General features: G+C 42.2%; 1 protein-coding gene across 2 annotated transcripts in view; it reads left to right on the top strand.

The window, feature by feature from the left end:
* The window catches only part of nlgn2a (neuroligin 2a), a 239,201-nt gene that overhangs the window by 84,350 nt on the left and 132,908 nt on the right, over positions 1-21,943 (top strand). For both annotated transcript variants that reach the window (XM_033610424.2, XM_033610423.2), the window contains exon 2: positions 6,935-7,822. In XM_033610424.2, the coding sequence (XP_033466315.1) occupies positions 7,315-7,822 (508 nt within the window). In that variant the 5' untranslated portion in view covers positions 6,935-7,314. The remainder of the gene's footprint in view (positions 1-6,934; positions 7,823-21,943) is intronic.

The raw sequence follows: 21,943 nt of genomic DNA, 5'->3' as shown, positions 1-21,943 counted from the left end.
TCTCCCCCTCGTGGCAACAACATCAAAGTGTGGTGTCAGTTTTGAAGTAGAGATCGGTGGAATAAAGGACGAGAAATAATTTGTGGAGTATGATCTCTGGTGAGACCCGCTGTAATTAATGAGGGAGAAAATTGTTCACATGTACACAAGAGAAAGACACAATGGTCAGAACACCTGCAAAGTGTAATGCAGTGTAATTATCCATTATCTAATTATGCAGTAAATTGTAAACTTAAAATAGTCCATTTTATCTGGGACTGTTCTGTCAATGAGATGTTTCAAGTCATAGCTTCTGGTCTTGTAATGAATTTTATCACTGCAAAGTATTTTAAATCAATGTATATTTTGGTATAATATGTAATAAGTGTCACAAAGACATTCATAACATGGCAAAGCTTCAACACACCTCCTCACAGTGCTCCGTGGTCAATGCTACTTTCTCATATTCAGATTTTACTTGTTTTACAGGGTCTCGTAATTTCTTCAAGAGGTGATATCCCTCTAATAGGTTTAGTGACCCTTTGTTGTAACACTACCCCACCCCAACTATGTCAAGTAAATCTAACCCTGCATAATCACCTCATAGCAAAGACTTCACCTATAAAAAGTATAGTTAATTGAGTATTGTGTTAAGCGGTGTATTTCATGTTCCTTTGCCTAAAGGTTTTGTATGCAACATTAGTATAGCAGCAAACTATTTGTTATATAGATATTGTGGAGTATTGACGTCCTGAGCAGAGAATGAAGCTACATGACCTCTGTGTATATTGTGATCTGAGCTACTCTGTGGTTTGTTTTTAGAGCATGTTTGTATCCCACTGGTTAGCTCATTGCTGCTGCTTTGCACTGCACATATGGCAGTTACCAATACTATAGGGACAACCTTGTTGAGGAAGTGTAGTGCCCACTCTTCAGTTCCCCCTGGTTAACACTGTCAGCTCTGTCAGCACAGTTGCCATTGTTTAACACTCTTTATGGTGTTAGCTGCTAGCTGCTGGCTCAGCTAACTCCACACTGAGAACTGTGTCCACATAACTCTTACCCTTTGAATTTTGCATAGAGCCCCTTTAAAGAAATAGTTGGACATTTAATGGAATATTTACTTGAACGACAGTCAAATGAAAGAATTGATAGCACTCTCATATGTATATTTGGATTTGTAATTGGTGACAGTGTTGCAGTAGTAATTTGTGATATGTCAGTGTTGTGTTTGTAGGTTGTTTTCACTGCCATCTAGTGACCAAAAAAAATATATTGCTGGTTTATTTTCTGCGTGAGCCGCGAGCTAATGTGTCAAGCTGGGTAGTTACCCATGATGGAAAAACAGCCCCAAATGTGACTGAGACAACAGCTGGAAGCAGAACCGCTTGTTGACCAGCGTGGAGAAATGCGCATCTGATGTGAACATAAGTGCTCTGGCTTGCGGGAGAATTTCGGTGCGCTGCGCTTCGCGGGCAGGGCAGGCCCTGGCGTTATGGGCGGTTTTCCAAGCCACTGTTGGCACAGTGAATAGGCCTATAGTCCCACTGTCGGCAGCATGGAAATAAGTCAAAGTGTGGACGAGTCCCCGCAGTTAGGGACCGTTCGCCACGGTACCGCTGGGCAGGGTGGAAATAAGTCCCACAGAGTTTCAGAGGACCTGGAGAATGTTTTAGGATAGTACATTCATTTAGCAGCGGCGTGTCGCTGCTGCTCCTTCAAAACATTTTTGCAAATGCACCACCACTCTGAGACATCTGTGCATTTGCACAGCGCAGCAGCCAGTATAGTGAGGAGAGCAGCGGTGAGGAGAGTGGGGGAAAGCTCCTATTTAGGGATGCACCGAATATATGCAAAAAAAACACACACATTCAGTATTCGGTGGAATAAGTGAAAAGCAAGGCCGAATAATAGCGGCGTGTTTTGATAACGCAATCAAACAGCGTGCGGTGACGAACAGAGTAAAATGTCGGCAGTGTGGTGATAAACAGTAACGGTGAATCCCGCCGGTTGTGGGTTGAAGGGGGGTCACAGACACGGACAGGAATACGTATTCCTGTCAAATACGGCGGCGCATTATAACGGCTTACCGGCGAAGAAGTCCGGCTCCAGGTGAATAACTTGTTGTCATGACTGCCCAAAAGTACCTGAACAGCTGAGCCATGGCGGCACACAGTATGTGTCGTATCAGAGGAGAAACTTTAGGGACTGTTCTTTACTTATGAAGGGACTTGTCAGGGGAGGAGGGTGGCTGGTTTTTATTTCATTTATTTATTTTATTTTGATCCACCCTATGTTAATCACTTATTCATGCTGTTTTTGAAGTATGAATAAGTCAATAAGTAATTAATTCCATTGAAATATCATTGATGTATTATAGAAAAGTGATTTATCTTTTTATAAATGACAAAAGGCACATCTGCCTCAGAACCATGATACTTTCACTGGTATTGTACCATGGATCCCAACTGAGGGATGAGGAAACACTGAACATTATAGGCTATAAGATAATCATATTGCAAAGATAATATATATAAGATCACATTAAAGACAAAATTAAATTGCAATATTTTTTCAAAACTTGATTTTACCTTTTTGTACATTTTGTATACAAATTCATTAAATAATATTGCTTGTAAATGTCTATTTGCATCACGTTTATTATGGAAAACACATTATTTGATCAATTTACATTGTGCCCCTAAAGTTCTTTGTGCGCTCCTTACTTTTTCAACTTAGGAGCTTGGGAAAAAAGTTAGCGTCAAGCCCTGTTAACTATCCTGGGTTTGTCCAAAGGTAACGAAATCCACCTTACCAGCGCTGCTTAAGTTGAGGTATTTCAGGTGGTTATATGCTAGGGGAGCAAACCACAAGTTTCATCAAGATAACATATTGATACGATATATGCTAATCCACAAAGTTTGCCATGATACGATTCTATTTAGATTCAGTTCAGTTCAGGGGCCTGCAATCGATATAAGAGGCTAGGCTGCTAGCACTGTTTGAAAGTTTAGGAAGGAGGTGTGCTTGGATGGAAAGGTAAGACAGACATGCAATGGGAATTTTAAAATAAAGGTGTATCTTAAATATAACTATCTGTATTAATGTTTTCACTTCGTATCAATGATATTGAATCGTTGATCATTAATTGATTGATATATCGATCGAAATGGATGTATCTTTACACCTCTATATGTTTTTTATGTATTGGACTGCACATATTAAGCTGCAGTTATGACAACAATATCAATCTTCTCATCTAAGTCTTTGCAAAAAAGTGAGTAACAGTTTCCCAAAATGTCAACTATTCTAAGATGTCAGTATATTGAATACTGTATTCATTTTGTAGCTCAATATCACATCTCCACACTAAGTGCCTATACAGTCAAATTAGGCTCCCAAACTATTTCCCCAGCTCACAGTAATTTCAAAACTTTCCTCTGATGAACGCTTTTCTGTGATTTTCCAATTATGAGCAAAAATCTAACATGACTTGTTTACCAGCACCTGAATTGTACGCTGTGTTGTAAACATGCATTGTCTTGCTGAGCTTGCAAACTCTCAAGACATTAAGCTGCCTTATTTTCCTTTTAGTGTAGATGCTGGAGAAACATTGTCTGATGTTGTACTCTTCAACAGACTCCTGACAGATCAGTCATCCTACTTTCTTCTCCACCTTACTGAGAAGTATTTAGCTGTCCATTCTGTGTTTTATGCTCAGCATTCACTGTCGACTCTCCCCTTTTTCACAGATCTAATTTTTTTTGCAGCAGAGAGGATATCGACTATACTGAGCAATGGTGACATTGTTATAGCCTAACTGTGAGCCTAATAATAAGGAAATTACCACACCATCTATCCGAGTTTGTTAACAGACGGGAAACATTTCAGGTCAACAAATTAAGCAACAAAACTGTGTTGACAGACTGGACCAGCCAGAGGTTGCAGGTTTGAGTCCTGTGACCATAAACGGTGTCCTGAGGCATGATGCCAAACACCTTACTGCTTTCAGATTGTACGTTGCTGTGGATGAAATGTCTGCTTAAGGCCCGCTTTGTACCCAATTTGAATACTGTTAAGTCAAGGAAAACATTTTTACCATTGTTTTGCATCTTTTCCTCTCCGTCTTCAGTGATACGCAGCCACACGGGCCTGTAGCAATACAGCCTGCAGTAAACAGGCCGGTCAAGAATTGAAAATAGAATCCTTTGTATTGCATTGTCCTCCAGAGGTTTTTCAGGGGGACACATTTCGATGAGAAATACCAAGTGAGAGAGGGTGTGTGCAGAGAAAGATGAGGTTTATACTGATGGTCTGCCACTGAACGACCTGTGCGGTCGCCCTCCTTCTCTCTCTCTTGGGGGTTGGGGAAAAATATTCTTCAGATGACATGAATCATGGATGAGTGTGCATGAGTTTGTGTGTGTGTGTGTGTGTGTGTGTGTGTGTGTGTGTGTGATAGTGCTGCATGGATGCACAGAGATACAGTGTTTCAGGAGAACCTGTTCCTTTAGATCTGTGTCTGTAAGTGTGATAGTGTGTGCTACCTGCATTCCAAATACCACACACACTCCCAGTGGATGTCTCCTATATGGCTCGGTGTCCATGCTCCCACCAGTCCCCCCCCTTCATCTCTTCATCTCTGCTTTGCCAATCGCTTAAGCTCTCCCACTGCTCACAGCAAAGCTGGACCAATTAGGCCCTCTAATTGAGCCAATTAGCAATTAAACACTCAGATGCACCCCGAAATTCTGGAGGTCCCTCCAGGCACACTTGTGCCTGCCAGGGGCTTGGATTTTCACCAAGGTTTCTGGCTTGTGTGGGCCTCTGCTGCCCTCAGTTGCTTGAGGTGCAAGTGAAGGGCAAGATGACCAGTTGGAGGATTCCTTTGGATGTGGGCTTTTTAGATGTCCACTTCTCTGAGAAACTCCAGGGTCAGTGAAGCAACGCCTCATGTGGCTTTTATTCAAGCACTCTGAAGGGTCTCTGCTGACCAGAGCGAAGTTTTTCATTAACACCAGGACCTGTCTCCCTTCCATCTACATCCTCATCTCTCATTTGTCTCTCCCTGTCCCTGCTCCTTTTTCCCTTACTCTCCCTTCATCTCTGCCTTTCTATCTCCCAGTCTCTTTTATGTGTTTTGGAGGATGAAAATTTAATGGTAAATGTTGGTGTGTGTGTGTGTGAGTGGGTGGAGGGGGTTGTCCCTGTGCGCAGTGCAAAGCAGGCTGGTCTCTCCATGGTTTAATTAGAGCACACATCGCGCTGCCCGCTCCTCTGTGCGAGGGCACACTCCCAGACACACACACATGGGCGCGTGGGTAGAACAACAAAGTCCATGCTGAGAGGAACAAAGGCAGGCACCAATATATTTAGGCTGCACGCACCATACCAAAAGAAGACAATGAGCGATTACAGATGCGGAGGGCTCGCTCGCAATTAGCACTCTCTGTTTTTCACCACACTTTTTCCTCCGACAAGCCGGAGTAGATCCACCCCTCAAAGAGCTTGTTGTACATAAGAAACTTTATTATTACATGAATGAGCCTCCTTATTTGTATGTCTTACATCAGTGTGAGTGAGAGTGCTCGCCTGCTCATCAGCCTATATACTCTAATTATCTGCCGTCTTGCCTCAGGACACTTAACTCCCATACTTTCAAATTCAAATGGCTTTATTGGTAGCAGTAGAGGGGGGGGGCAGACAACAAAAACACAGAGGCGCTTCAGTGGGTGCAGGCGATGCAATAATACGGTTAATGATGACTTTAAATGGGACAATTATGGCACGGTGATAAAACAACAGCAAGCGTGAAAGAGAGAAAGAGGTAATGGTGAATTTTAAAAATCAGATAAGACGGAAATAGAGTGTGTGAACTTAAAAGAGATTTCTCTGTTTTTCCTGCACTGTCTTCATTACTGCTGGGGTGCTTGCCCCCCTACCATTACATAACACCACCCAACAATGTTATGACAGTATAATCTCCTCCATGCCTCGTGCATTTTCTGACTGTTACATGAGGATTTGCACATTTCCGCAGTAGATTACATGAATGAGCGTACAGTGTGTGGGCACTCATTCATGTGTGGGTCAATTAAGGCTTACTGTGCGCATGTGTGTGCCTCTGTGCTCTGCATGTAGGTCTGAAAGTGTCCCGGGCCGCTGTAAGCTGCTTACAGGCGCACATTATTGACCTTTGACCTTACTGGGCAGTGAAAGGCTCACCCTAATCTCTGGCCTCTACTCCTCGTGTGTGCCGTCTACTGTACTCTTATCTCCAGAACCAGCACTGAAGCCGCTAAGAAATTAATAACCATAAATATTGAGGCATCAGTAGCAGGGTTGTTAGAGGAAGACTCCATGTAGTGGCGTGACTACATCGACTGCACTGTATTAGCTCTCTGCAGAGATGTGTTAGGAGTAAGCTGGCAGGTTAAATTCAGTTCACCAGGAGGGATTTGGTGTCCTCATACAGGTCAGATCAGGACAGTGTGAACATGTCTAATTTAGGGTTTCATGCATAATAGACAGAGATGGTCGTGTAGAAATGTGCATTCAACATGGAGTATACATAAGGCTTCTAAAAGTTTTACTTTTTCAAGGAGGTAGAAAGCGAACACATTTTTGTGAGTGTCTCTACATGCCAGAGAATTGCGATTTTTAGCCTGTGATGTAATGATGTGGAGCGAAACACGTTGATCACCACATGAAATGTTCCCAAAATGAGTCTTTTTTGACTTGATCTCAACAATACTGCCTGTTGAGGGTCGTTTCATTTCCACTGCTTTCATTTTAGGAAATATGTTGGCAACAGTTGAAGGGGAAATGTTGCGCTGACAACATTTAATGGAATATATTTCTGCTTCAGATAAACTATAATCTCTCTTATCTTTCTCTCTCCCTCGCCCATCTTTGCACCCTCCCTCCTTCTCCTCTTCTCTGTCTCTATCTGCAGAATTCTGTTAAAAAAAACATCAATCAAATGATCTGGATAATAGAAGACCAGTAGGGATGGAACGCAACAGAACCATGGCTGGGGAAGCGTTTCGGATCCTTGCTGCGCAGAATCAACACTGACCTGGCATCCACACTGAGGTCCGACCTTCTTCTCCAGCACCCCAAGGACCCTTCTTTCCCCCCAGCAACTGCTTTGCCCACCTTCTCACCTTCACTTGGCGCTCCTTGTTTTGATCAAACCTCCGAAAAAGCTCTGCCTGCTTTTGTTTTTAATCCTCCTCTTAAGCGCCACCTTCCAGACTGTTGGTTATAATCCACATTCTCGCATAAAAAGACTGAAGTACGCCAAAACAGACTAGAAGCAGGTGGCTGAACAGTATGAATCCAGTCATGTACCCCCTTTCACTCTCTCTAAGTAAACAAAGTCGGCGGGGTTTGTCATCCAGGACACGCCCCCTTAGTCTCATGACAGACTGGTGCCTAATGGGTGTGCTTGGCCTCATCCTGCTCTTCAGCCTGGCCTCGAGCCAGAAGATAGACCCTTCCAAACACCCCATAGTCACCACCAACTACGGCAAGATCAGAGGCATCAAGAAGGACTTGAACAATGAGATCCTGGGCCCTGTAGAGCAGTATCTGGGCGTCCCCTATGCCACGGCGCCCATCGGCGACCGCCGCTTTCAGCCACCTGAAGCTCCGGGATCTTGGCAGGAGATCCGCAACGCCACCCAGTTTGCCCCTGTGTGCCCTCAAAACGTCCACGGCGTGCTCCCGGAGATTATGCTGCCCGTATGGTTCACAGACAACCTGGACGTGGCGGCAGGTTACATCCAGAACCAGAGCGAGGACTGCCTCTACCTCAATATCTACGTGCCCACAGAGGATGGTGAGTGGACAGTATTAAATAAAGGGGTGTGGGAGAATGGGAGATGAGGAATTTTGTGGGTAGCAGTGGCAACAATGAAGAGATAATTGACTGTGCGCTAAGCCCCGTCCCTTTAGGTACTCTTATTATGCCTGTCAAGCTTTATGTATGCAGTGTATGATAATGACAGGGGTAGATTCACCACTGGAATTTTTGCAACAATGAGAAAAAGTTCAAAAGAGCTCTTATTTCTAGCGAGCAACCATCTTTTTTTTCAGCTGAAATGGCGTTGGTAGACTTTACGTCATCAGTATGAGTTGGTTGGAAACAATTGGCTGACTTTTTCACGTTTCCAGCTGACTCATTTAAAAAGAGAACCCTGTAAGGGGGGTCTTAAATATTTACCTGATGGGTTCTCATGCACTTTTCATCTTTATACCCAAGAAAAGCAATGCACCAGAATTCGTATATAACCTACATAATCATGAGCCAGTAATTCCTATATAATCGTAGTAATTGGGAAGGCTAAATTCACATGACCAATGCGCTAATGGGAGCAAAAAAGGAAGTATAAAGAGCAAAAATCTGCACAAGGAGGTTGGTTGGTGTGGTGGATGGGTTAAACAAACATAGGACTTTACCCCAGGAGACTGGTGTTTGTGTCTTGTTTGAAATCAATTGAAGTTATTTTAAGGTACGTCTGTACCATTTTCTTCTCCTAAACCTAACCTACGTGACTTTGCTTTTGTAAACCTAACCTTCTTAACTTTACTTGTCCAAACCTGACATACATATCTCATTCTCGGAACCCATCGGCTATATTCGGCGTCTGACTTCCGGCAGACGGCGATACAGCCTCTGGGGGCAGACCCCCGATGTTTTGGCATTCCGGTTTGAGGAGGCGAATTTCTGTTTCCGACTTCCGTTTATATATAAGTAAATATGCTGAACCACTGCGATGGATTCAGAGTTTGCAGTGATTCCAATTATGTTCCGCCTCGTTAGTTCACCGCACGGAGCGTGTAATCTGGCAACAACTGCAGCCGGCTCAAACGTGATTGATCAATATCACGCGGACTACAAACACCATACAACCGGAAACCAGGGCTCTTCCGCTCTTCTTCCGGAGGCAAGGCACTGAATGTAGAGTCTGTATATAGAGACTATACATATCTTAACTTCCCTAAACTTATATGTCACTTTTTGTTAAGTATTTTGCGCGACAACCCCCTATCATGATTGTACGTAACATTACATTAAGTATGTAGCATGATGACGTCCAACCATGATTGTTTTTTTCAATCTAACGTCCGTAACATTACATTCTTACACCTTACCTAACTCACAGCCAACCGTGATTTTTTTTTTTTTTTTTTTTTGCATGTGCTTTATAGTAGGTTGGATACGTTGGATGATAACATACCTAACAGTGCGTGCAAAAGGCAAAAGCTACCTATCCCAGGCACAAACTCATTGTCCTCACCAGTCAATGGTCCATGCAAAAATCCCATCCACAGTCTTTATATGCAAAGTATGGCTCTACTACAACCCCATATACACAGCTTCAACATGCGGAGAAATCCAAAGCTTTACAGACCTGCTGTGCTTAGTTATGTTTGCTATGCTATCATTGGAAAATTGCTTTTCAAGGGAGGGGTTTAGCGAACAGGCAATTAGGCCCACTCATAAGAAAGAGGAGCCTAGGGAAGTTCACTTAATGTGGAATATATGTCTGGAAAATGTTGTGAATTCTTTTGCAGGTTTATGCACTACTTTAAAACACCATAAATATTGCATATGGATATGGTGGGGTGTGTTTGTGTAGGGGGGCTTATATAAAAAAGAAACAATATGCAAAATATTCCATGGAGGGTCAAAGAGTTTTTCAATTACCCATCCCTGGTTTCACAGTACATCCCATTCAAGGTGTTATAAAGCAAGAGAACAAAGGCCAGGACTGAAGCAGTTTCCAGGCACTTTATGAGAAAGGGATTAGGTGACATTTGACTTTTCTTACTTTTTTTTACTGTCAAGAACCCTCTTCTCTCAACTCAGATCTTTCTGCGGACGTTTTTGTCTGCCCGGGCACTATTAGGTGCACGAGCAATAAAAGAGAAATATTTCCATTTTGTCGGCAGGTGTGATATGAAGAGTAGAGACTTCCATCACCCCTCTCTCTCCTTGCCTAGGGTATTGTAAGACGTGTTTCACATTTGTCTTTTCATTTATATATCTCTGTTATAAGCTGCACAAAGCCAGCACCTTTCACAGAGAGAAGGCTGGAGGAATCATGTTGGCGGGTTTCCCATGCAGAAAATGTTTCTTGGTTTGACCTCAAACTGGAGGTCTTCAGAGAGCAACTTTTAAGAGGAATCCGACTAAATAAATCTATGTCTTGTGGATAAAGCATAGTTTTTTAAAGCACATGCACTCAAGTTTAAACATAAAAATTCAACTAGAAAAGCAGCCCACATCATCTGCTTTGACAGTATCAGTGTCAGCGCGTGTGTGCCTTTATGTTTGTATTCATCTCTGTCTCTCTTGCTGTCTATATGTGCACATCAGTGTGTATGTCAGCATAGTGATGAAGCACTGATTTACACTTTCTTCCCTCTAACACATTCTGGTTTCCCTGTCAGCACTTCCATCACTTGACTGGACTTTTTTTTTTTTTTTTTTTTTTTTAGCCCCTCACAGCTCAACACCCTTTTTGCCTTCCTTCCTTCCGCCTCTCCACTCCCAACACTACAGCCTCAGCCCTCGACACCCTGTCATTGCCACTTATAGCTCCTCGGGGCACATATAGAACACTATACATCAGGTCTTGAGTCATTTCACACTGCCGCACAGCTTGTTTTTTTTTCTGCTGTTTTGTGAGATGTACGACTTGGTGGAAAGTGCCATAATACAGAGAGATATACACACACTCCCAGCTGCTGGCTTACACACTGTTCCATTGGTGTACAGTGCACTATCTGGAAATGTCACACAGGTGTAAAATAGTGACCTCCATTCATGTAAAATCAACATTACACCGAATATTGTCAGCATACTACTTCACTATATCGATGAGGTACGAAAAAATATAATATCCACATTACAAATAGCCTAAATACAATCAGTATAAATATGTCTTTATTAGGGATGTTACTTTTGGTAAATGTTTGCCTGACACTCATTTACAGTTAACTAACTGGGGTATTTTTGAGAAAAAAAATGCAAAATGGCATGAAAAACAAGAAAGACTTTCCTTTTAGTATGGCGCTCCATTGACTCAGTTAGCTTTAGCAACAAATTAGCTGTGGTGCTATCCATTTAGAGGTAGAAGTTTTAATGTTTCGTGATGTAAATGCCTTGCTGTTTATTTTATTTTCTATTGATTTCTCTTTTTTGACAGACAGCATGCTAGTTTTGTTAACTTACACAAACATAGTGCCCACTGCCCAACCTCCGGTCTCCACTGGTTAGCTAGCTGCTCTGCACAGCACACCCGATAGGCAAGAGCCTGTTTTGCCACCATCGGCTGCAACGGCTTTGCTGTGGAAACATGGTGGCAACCTGTCAGTCTCCCCCAAGTGAGTAAGTGACCTAATTTTGAGTCGCGAAACCCCTTCTGCATTGTTAGCTATGTTAGCACCACTAGTCGTGCCTACATTAACAGTGCTAACTAAGCTAACAGAGCTTACAGTGGTAATGAATAAGTGGTGATGCTAGCTAGCTCCAACCAGACCTAGGTGGTGTGCAATACAGAGCGGCGGCAGCTAGCTAGTTAGTATAGCATAAATACCTTATTAGCTGTGTTGTGGTACAGCAAAGAGTGCTGCAGGTGTGACGGGTTTTTTTTGTTAATCTCGTCCTGGCTCCCTTGTCAATGGGATTTTCTCATTAGATTTTGGATTGTACAAATTAGCTTTAAATGAATGATACTTACATGTTTTCTTAGGCAAGATAATCATCACAAATTAACACAACTTTTATGATTTTTGAAACCTAAATGCAATCACCGGAAGTAAAAAGCTAACGTTAGGCTATAAACAAACTACACGGTCGCATGACTAACGTCGCCACCACAATGAAGCTGTAAAGCTGTGTTCGTTGTGATGATGTCCTGTCGTCTCATGTCACTTGTTAGCAACAGCTTTTATCAAGACACATTAAAGTTTCGGAGTTCATAAGTGGGGTATTTACAGACTTATTTTATGTCGTGGAACAAAAAGTAAAAGTCTCTTAAGCTTGGTTAAGCACAGACCTTATTTCAGGCATCGAACTAAAAAGAAATAAAAAACAAAACAAAACATAGACTTCGAGACTAGGGGACCGGGAGTGCTAAAATGCCAACTCATTTCTGGGTTGTAGGGACTTATTCCTGCACCACTCTATAGATCTGGTACTAAACCAAGACTGGTCAGAAATATTCTCCGTGGTAACCATTAACTGTTGACATCCCTAAAACATGTAGTTGCAATATATGCACTCTTTTCATCCCTCATCAACATTGCTGGTAGATTTATGGTGGTCAAGTGAGGCATGACATTGCTTGCCTCAGCATTCCTCCGACAGCTCCAGGGTTGTCTTTCTCTTTGCTCCTCGTTTCCTCTGCTTCTCCTCCCGCATTGATTTTAAGTCATTTTTTACACGTGCTGCTGGGGAGGGAGGGGAGGCAAAGAGGAAGCAGGAAAAGCAGAAGAGAGGAGAGAGAAGAGGAGAAAGCTTTTGGGCAGCAGATCAAAAATCATCCACAACTCGCCATCCACCGGGACACAAACACCACCACACATAGTTGAATACACTCACACACACATACACACTCATGCTCTCCCATCTTTTCTTGCCGTTGATCCCACTTCTGTTCTTCTTAGTTTTAAATAATGAATGCAGCATCTCAGAGTCTCCTGAGGCCTTTTACTTGTATCCTTTTTATAGGGCACCCTTAAGACAGAATCCTTAAAAACCTCCTCTAATTTTAAGTGGATTAAGCCTGCAGAATTACTTCTTAATGCTGCCATCAGTGCAAATGGAGGAAAGTGGGACACTCTTGACATGAATGTGTGTGTTTGTTCATAGATAAACAAATACGCTAACATTTGGTGGTTACTCATGGCTCCTTAATTAATACTTAAGTACTTAGTAAGTTGCTAAGCTAGCCATGTGTTGTCATTTTTTCATTAATTCCATGGCACTCATGAATAAATATGTTTCTGAATGTGTCATACTTTTGGGGGGAAAAAGAGAACATGACTAATCTCTTACAGTAATAATACAAAATGACACGTTACTATCTGATTAACAGAAACTTAATCTAATATGCAAATGAGGATTTCAGTGCTTTTAGATTTTATTACTTCCAGTACATGAAAATTTTAGAGCCTGGAACAATATTTCTCGGTTCTTAACTCATCAATCTTGAATCTTAACATTGTTCTCAACACACTTAATAAATCATTATTATACATTCTAATAAAAAATACAAATTATGGTCACACCTGCCATTAGGAGTTATGGACAAAAAGACAAAATTTCATCCGCACCCACTCCAGCACCATCATCACCACCACCACCCTTAGCTCTAATACCAACATGGGTAATTTCAAATAAGCTCATAGACACAATATGATTACAAAAAAACAAAAGGTCAAATCAAAAAATTCCAAAACACAGGGAAAATAATAATATCAAATAATAATTTCAAACATGACTGTGACATATATCCCCACTTTCACCTTAAAATAAAACAAGGAAAGAAAAATAAATGCCCTCCAATAACTGATTAAAGGAAAACAGAATCAAACATTGATTAAAAGGTTACTGCCAAGCATTGATTTATAAGATCAAATCATGAGTAAAAAAAAAAAAAAAAAAGTACTCTTCATCCATCACCATAATTAATTTCAGTGTTTACTATACGTTAATTTCAGAATTTTTAGAGATGCCAGTATGCAGAAATATTCAAATACACCATTTTAAAAAGTGGCCACATTTTGCCTAGCCAAAATTTAGCCTAACTTTGCACCTTCCCGACAAGACAGTATGACATGGTTCATGATACCAATATCTCTAGCTTTGAAACTGAACACACAATGGGGATTTATTTGCTTGTCTGCCTCGTGCTTTACTATTGCCTTTTCATACCTGGTGTGGTCCAAACTGGACTACACCATTTTCACAGTAACATAGGGGGGTGGGATATCAGATGACGGGTGGAAACATGTTTTGAAGATAACAGTAAATTTATTCATCATGGAAACACATATAAATGTATTGTCACTGATGAGTCCTACCTGATCCCATTTAGGGGTCAGCTATAGACCTTTGCATGGGCTGCTCCTGGGTCTTGAACCGTACTCCTCAGTACCCTTTGCCCCCCTTGATTATGGTACAAATACATAATACAAAATACTCTATGTGACCCTTATGAGGGGTTTACAATACATAATTCTGGACTAATGTAGTCATCAATTAAATAAGCAACGATCCAGTATCAAGGTTGCAAAGTGAAAACATCAATACATATTATCATCTTTTAGATAGGCCCATATTTTCAGATTCCCATGGCACATCCATCAAAGCGCATCTCCTTCCTAAACATTTAAACAGTGCTAGCGGCCTAGGGCCAGGCAGACAGTGGTAAGCAGCCAAGAAAAAAACAATGAGGATATTTACTGATATCATCTTATATTGATCACAGGTCCCTGAATTGAACAGAATTTAAGTTGTATCATGGCAGGCTTTCTGATATCAGCAATTATCGTATTGATCGATTTAATTTCGTTAAGTGATGAAACTTGTGATTTAAATCACTACCTTTTACCCAACATGTTTTTGAATTTTGAATTTGAAGTTTTCTTTGGTGGATGGTCCTGGCTTTCCTTTGCCAGTATCCATGAGATGGTCATTGGAACATCATTATAATGTAAAGGGTTAATAAACCCAGCTTGTTTCCTTGTTGTCCCTGTGGAAAGAATATCAGGTGTTAGGACCCAGGGGAACTGGTTTTGCCCTCCAGCAAGCTGCTCCCTCACCAAGTGCAGGGTGGGAGGGGCTCCACCAATTCCCCTGGAGATGACATCCCATAAATCATAGCGAGAGGTTTTCATCTGGCTCCTGCAGAGTCACGGTGGATCAATAGACGAAGGGAAGGGAGGGAAAGACCGGCTGCTGCTGCTGCTGCTGCTGCTGCTACTGCGGCTGCTGCTGCTGCTGCTGCTGCTGCTGCTGCTGCTGCAGGCCCACAGACAAACCGCATGCTTTCCTCAGCAGTCAGCAGCCATTAACGCAGAACAAGACTTCATGGTGAATAAGTCGGAGTAGCTAGACTCAGCAGCCCTCAAATGGGAACTCGCTGTAAGTGTTAACCAACATACGGGATCTCATATAGCTGCGCTTTATGCTCTTAGGCAGAGGGCATAGAAGTGATGGAGAAACGGTTGCTTTGATGTTAACAGCTTTTGGGTTTGTGAAGAAGGCTAATCTCGTCAGTGGACCCACAACACCTGCTGAAGCCTCTACACCAGCTGCGCTGCCTCCACACCAGCTGTGTAGTGTCTTTACTGGCTGCGCAGAGTCCACTTGTGCTTCAGCTCTTAGCATTCATAACTGTGACCTTTTCCTACCTGCTCAACAATGCTCCATTTAAAACCCCCCCGGCTAGGCAGTGTACTGTTGTCTCATATATTTTCCCAACCAAATTATAAACAGCTCACCCCTGTCTTCATTGGATTATTCTTGCAAGTGGTATATTTTTTTGCCTTGATTGTTTTTCTGACACAGGGAAGCAAAACAGAGATGCACCATTTTCTGAAGGGAAGGGCCATGTCTGTATTGGTCTGTTCCCTCCTTCTTGTTTCCTTAAAACCACGGCCCACCCATTGGTGTGACAAGTTCTGAGTGCTGTTGACCTGTACCCACTAACCAACCTATGGACAGTATCAATATGCATGTCCCACAGCCCACGACAAGCTTTCAGATGACATCTTTCACAAGAAAAAAATATATTAAAAATGTATTTATTACAGTGTTACCTGTGTCAGACCATATGCAGGTTACAGTATATGGTGACTCTAAATTGACCGTAGGTGTGAATGTGAGTGTGAATGGTTGTCTGTCTCTATGTGTCAGCCCTATGATAGTCTGGTGACCTGTCCAGGGTGTACCCACGTCTCAACCAATGTCAGCCCCCTCATAACAAACAATAGGAGAATATAGTATGTGCTAATTTGACAATTTTGTCCTCTTCTTGGTGTTGTACTGCGCCCCAGATGCCTTTGGCCTTTCTTATTTCAGTGCCTTCCACGTACACTCACCTCTACCTTTTTCCTTTTTTTTTTTTTAATTTTCTTTTTTGGGGTTAGCACCACCCCCGCTGGACGCCCTGGGCAGCTGCCGATGTCACCTACAGAACTATTAGACTTTTCTGAAGCATCTGAGCTAGTGACATCCTGCTGGTGACTGGTGTAAACAGCCATTTGAGATTGGTAATCCCTAAATTAAGGATTGACTTCTCGAATAAAACAGACAAGCATGGATCTAGAACAAACTGAGATGGACTCCACCACACTTAGGAGAACTGTATTCGTGGTAGGCTGAGGTTTAACCCTGATAAGCTGTTACAAAGTGCCTTTTTAAGCTGCTAGTTGTATTCAATTACTCCTGTTGGAGGAGGATATACATCAGTTTTGCCAGAGAATCCTCTGGGATTTGAACCGCTAACCTCAGCGTTGTCAGCTGCGTGCTTCTTTGGCTGAGCTGCAGGGTGCGAGCCGAGGGCCTTATAAATTATTCCATCCGATACTTCATCTATCTCCATGCATCAAACTCAAACTCCCACATCTCCCCATTCTGCAATATTTCAATTTTCTGAGGAGATTCATCAAGAAGGGTTCGATACTAACACAATAATGCGCACGGCAGCCGAGGGCTGCGCTGCGACATCGGCATCGCCAAAGGGCTAGAGATGAATAAATAAATAAAAGGGATAAAACAAACAGATAAATAATGGAAAGAGAGAGAGAGGTGCCAGCATGCAGCAGTGGAAATATGATATATATTGCCTCTGATGCCAGAAAAAAACCTTGATTATTCTGCTCCATCTCTTTCTTTATATCGCCTCTTTCTCCTGCCGGCCCAAGTTGATACCCTCTGAAGAACAAAAATGGAAGAAAAAAAGGGACGATATGGGAAAAATAGATCACCATCTTTCTTCAGGCAGACTACACTTCCCTTAGAATGAACAATTGCTGTTACAAACAGTATGGGTGCCTGTAGCTCCCAAGGGACTCTTGAAATATCTGTCTTTCTCTCCCTTACACCCTTTATCACTCGCCCAAAACTTTTCTTTGATGTGAGCACGCTCGCCAGAACCGAAGGAGACAAAAACAGAGCCCTTAATAAAAAGACAAGGACAGAGTGAGAAGCTGAGAGTCAGATTTGAAGGCAGGCATCTCTAGGTAGTTGTCATTTTATAGAAGATGGAGGTCAGAGCAGAGGGCCTCATCCAGCCTCTGGTCCAACCCTTACAAACCAAATCTGACAGGGTCCATCTTTGTTTTTGCGCCTCCTCTCATGTTTCACCTCTCCCTCTCCTCTGTTTCTCTGCTCTATCCTGAGGCACGGTAGAGCAGACAGAAACTGGCCTGCTCGGTCAAAGGCTTTGTCTTACTGCGGGAGGTTGTGAGGGTGAAGAGAGAATCAAATCAGCCAGGGTCGGTCACTCGCTTTGTACTTTTCCATTCATCTGGGATAGTCCTATACACAACTAGAAAAGGCCACTGGAAGACACAGTACACAGGGCGTACAGGGTTGCTGAAAACTCTGCCAAGGACTAAAATGTAGAAAAGTTTTTTGCCTTTAAAGATGAATGATCCTGAACTCGATGCAGAGTTGTTTTGTCAGTATGTCTTTTGAAAAGTTGTTTTTATCATGAGTACTTTCACACAGAATTCTAATATTATGTGGTAATTTTTTCAGAGCATTCACACTGCAAATAAAGTCATCAACCAATCATGTTGTGCCCTGATCATAAAACAACAACACGGAGGCTCTGTAGTCCTAATCAAGACGCCGAACTTTCCACCTTAAGGGTGGCAGCTCATACATGATCCACTCCGTCTGTTCTTACCTTTCACAATAAGAGCCCTAAACATATACACTGCTATACTCGTTACCATAGGGAACTCAAATTCACTGAGAGCATTTTGCTGAAAGAAAAGGGATAAAATAGCTTACAGTAGAGTAGGCCATACGACGACTTACCTCAGACAGAGCTGCAGATGCAGCTCTAAATAACAAATAGGTTTCGCAGTAGCTTCTGGTGAATCTACAGGTTGTTACGACTAATGCTAATTCACATCACCACTGGTATAAATAGTTTTGATGTGAAAAATTCATAGATTAATTCGTTTCATCAGTTAGAACTTGGTGTTACAATCCCTGGAGTTTTAGCACGCTTCGTGCAAGAGCATGGGTGTTTTGGCCTTGACCCACCGGCAGAGCCACCCTCCGACACATCATCAGTTGTGCACCTCAACCTCATTTGGTGTTTCAACTTTTATCACAAGACACCGCTGAGGGAGGCCCACCACAGGCTGATCAGCCCTGGGTGTATGTCCGAAGATTGGCTCCTCTTTGGTCACCTAGGGGCCCAGACAGGATCCTTTCTCTTCAGCCATAGCCAATGACTGCACCTCTCAGCTGTATTGGCCAGATCCCTGACCTCTTTCCTCTGGGCCTGCCCGTGAATCCCGATTTCCTTGAGGAGCCCTGTGGTGGATCTACGGATGAGGCCTCTGCAGCCTACCTCAATCGGTTGCACCTCAGCTTTCCAGCCTCTAGTCACCACTTCAGTTATGAAGTAAGTGTAGCACAATCTCTTGTGTTCAAACACCTCCTCCATGGCATCCTCCCAAGGGTCAGTTAGTTCTATGTGGAAGGTAATTCACAGTTTCGTGTTTTGTGTTTTTATTAGTCACATCCTCGGTGTGGAAAGCCCTTTATTATGCTGAATGGAAAAACAGTCCACCAATCAGAGCTTTGTTGGTGGGGTTAATAATAGGATGACATTCTCCTGGATAGCTAGCCAGAGACATTCATGAAAAATAGAGAGAGGAAAAGCCCATTAACTCTCTAATCCACATTTTTTGAATTGGTCTGAAAAACACAAACTGCCTAGCAAAGCTACTACAGCTTTTATGCTGACTGAAAATGACATGAACGAGTCAGATACATCTGATTGTTAGGCAACCCTAAGGTTGCATTATTACAGCAAGATATAACACAAAGATTAAAAATGCAGGGTAATATGACTACTCTATGCCAAACTTTGATCAACCTGGTTGGACCTCCAGAGCTTTCATTCATAACTGTGTTCACATTTAGCTTCTGTAATTGGTCTAAATTGGCCTTAAATCAAATTACAGAATGACAAAAAAATTGCAAAAAACAAAATCAACCTATAAATCAGGATGTAGACATAATTTCTTTTTGATATTTTAGATACACAAAAAAGAAAATATTCTGGAGATCTACTTAAAGACAGAAAGCAATCAACATGTCAGTAAAAATGGCACGGCAGTTCCCCAGGGAAGACAAAACTCTATCTCTGTTTGATATTAGCAAAACTCTGGACAGTAACATCGCTCCTTTGAGCACAGACCTACAATATCCAATATGAAACATGAGCTGAGGGGAGGAGAGAGCAGCAGATTTTTAAATTGCTGACTGCTAAGCTGGTGTAGCCCGCGGGTTTGATGGACTGTTGAAATGGAGGAAAGGTTATTAGAAATGTGACCAGAACTACTGAGGCTGACGTGTCTTACAAGACAAATCATAACTGTGCAGACAAAGGGAAGATTTAGGGAGAACCCGGATCAGGTGTGAGAGAGGGAATGAGTGTGTGTCTCTGTGTGAGAACGAGGGAGAGAGAAAGCTCCGAATATTGTGAATGTGGAAAGGAGTTACTTTCAAATCTTGCAGAGTGTGTTTGGATTTGAAGGCAGATTATCTGTGAAATTCCTCCTCGTGGGATGCAGTCCAATTTTATAATTGGTTGTGGTTGTAAAAGTTTTGAAATCGTCTGTGCTAACTCTGGGCTAACATTTTACTTCATTAAAGTGTACTTACGTCATTTGATGTGGTCAGCAATTCTACAGAAGCAAATTTGTTTGCAAGCATTGTGCACCATTGCTACTTTTCTGCCCACTACTTGAAATTTGACTGCACCGTTTATGATTTCTTGATTTTAGTCAGGGAAAAGTGTAGAGCATATCTGGATTGTAGCTGTCAAACTTCATGTGACTCAAACATGAAAAAAGCCAAGGTATATACAGCATTGATTTACACATTTTATTACATCCACAACAACAACAACAACACAAACAGATAAACACTTTTAGTAAAGCGGGGCATACACTGTACAATATGAGCCTGTTTTAGAAATATTGTTCAATTCCAGCTCCCACTGTACAAGTAATGTACTGCAATGTAAAGCCAAAGCTCACAATTTATGTGCGCACGATTTAACAGTCTGCGGTCTGATAAAGCCAAGACCTGAGTCTGTTTTCCACTATACATGTAAAATAGACAATAAAACGGCTGGTCAGCCCCTGGGGACTGTTCTGGCTGTTGACAATTGTCAATAAAGATTTGTTTGAAAGCTCTAAGGCTGGGGGCAGGTAGAAGCTTGTTTGCAAGCAGAGGTATGGTCACAATAATGTAGAGACAGGCATACTAAAAAGAGCTTACAAGTCAATTTGTACAAAAAAGTGTCAGTAGAATTTTTGATTCCTTCTCTCTGAAACACACACACACATGCAAGTTCACAAGTTAGCAGCACCAACAAACTAACAAACATTGGCTGAGTTAGAAAAAAAGGTACTGACCTTGGGGAATTGACTCATGACTCTACTGTACGTACACACCAACAACGACCAGAGCTTCCAAAGCGGCGGAACTCATTCATTTTCAATGAGAGCCCAGCAACTTGGGTGACCAAAGCGACCGGAGCAGTCTGGAGGGGAGTTAAAAGTCGTTTAACTTTATGGTAATGAGCTCTGACGTGGTTCGGCGGCAACCAATCGGAATGTTGACGTGCTTCGATGAAGCGGGTCCCAGAGAACAAGCCATGTAACTTTGGTTCCTACAGCACACTTGTTCCGACAATGGATATCGAGAAGTTTATTACTTGCGTTCGTGCCCACTCAGTCCTTTATAACGTGTCGCTGTTCGGTTACAGAGACCAAAATAAAAAGAATGAGGCTTGGGACGGCGTCGCGGATGTAGATGGTTGGTCTGATGAGTTTTAAAGTGTGTTATGTTAGAAATAGAGGAGAGAATTGCAGGCTAATGTTGCGACGTAGTATGCAAGTCTTGAGCTTGAGCTTTTTGACTGGACGACAGCAGGCGGCAACTACGCTGCTTTCAAGCCAGTAGTCTGCTTTGCGGCTCCTTTAAATTGAAAAGCCTGATCAAATGTTCAATGATTCACATGATGAGCGACTAGAGCGCCCAAAGCTGCCACAAACATTTTTGACAGTCATGCTTCTTTGGCGCCCGCTACAGACTTAGTAAGTCCTGTTGTCAACGGGGTTTTTTTCCTAACCCTAACCACATACATACAAACTGTTGTATAAGGAGAGGTTAATTGAAAAAGCTTCCAAGAGGAGAGGTTTACAGGAAGTGCTTGATGTGAAGAGGCAGTTTTTTATTACTCCTTCTCTCTACCTTATATATATTTTTTAGAACTGATAAACAGACTGTTTAATCTTGTTTTTAAAAGGCTGAAAAAAATCCACCACTCTTCAGACTGTAAAACTTGAAATGCAGAGTGTTGATCTTCCAACAGCCACATGCTCACCTCTGGAGAACTCCAAAGCTTGACAGGCCTGCTGTGCCTAGTAACGCTTGCTAAACAAGATTGGACGCTGCCAGTGCATCTCAGTACACTTCCATTATGCACTTCCATTAATTCTTGAGGTTATAACTCTCAATGAAAAACACTGAATGGGTTTGGAACATTTGAAGTGCAACTGCGTTAAAATAATCCCTGCAGATATCGATAATGACTGTAATTGGAGAAACGATTTGCATAATTTACTCAGTATCTTTACATATTGTGGATGCAAGCGAATGCGGCAGTTTCATAATGCGATT

Source organism: Epinephelus lanceolatus, chromosome 22 (assembly GCF_041903045.1).
Source record: "Epinephelus lanceolatus isolate andai-2023 chromosome 22, ASM4190304v1, whole genome shotgun sequence".
In the NCBI taxonomy this organism is placed as follows: domain Eukaryota; kingdom Metazoa; phylum Chordata; class Actinopteri; order Perciformes; family Serranidae; genus Epinephelus; species Epinephelus lanceolatus.
This window is presented reverse-complemented; position numbering and strand designations above follow the sequence as displayed.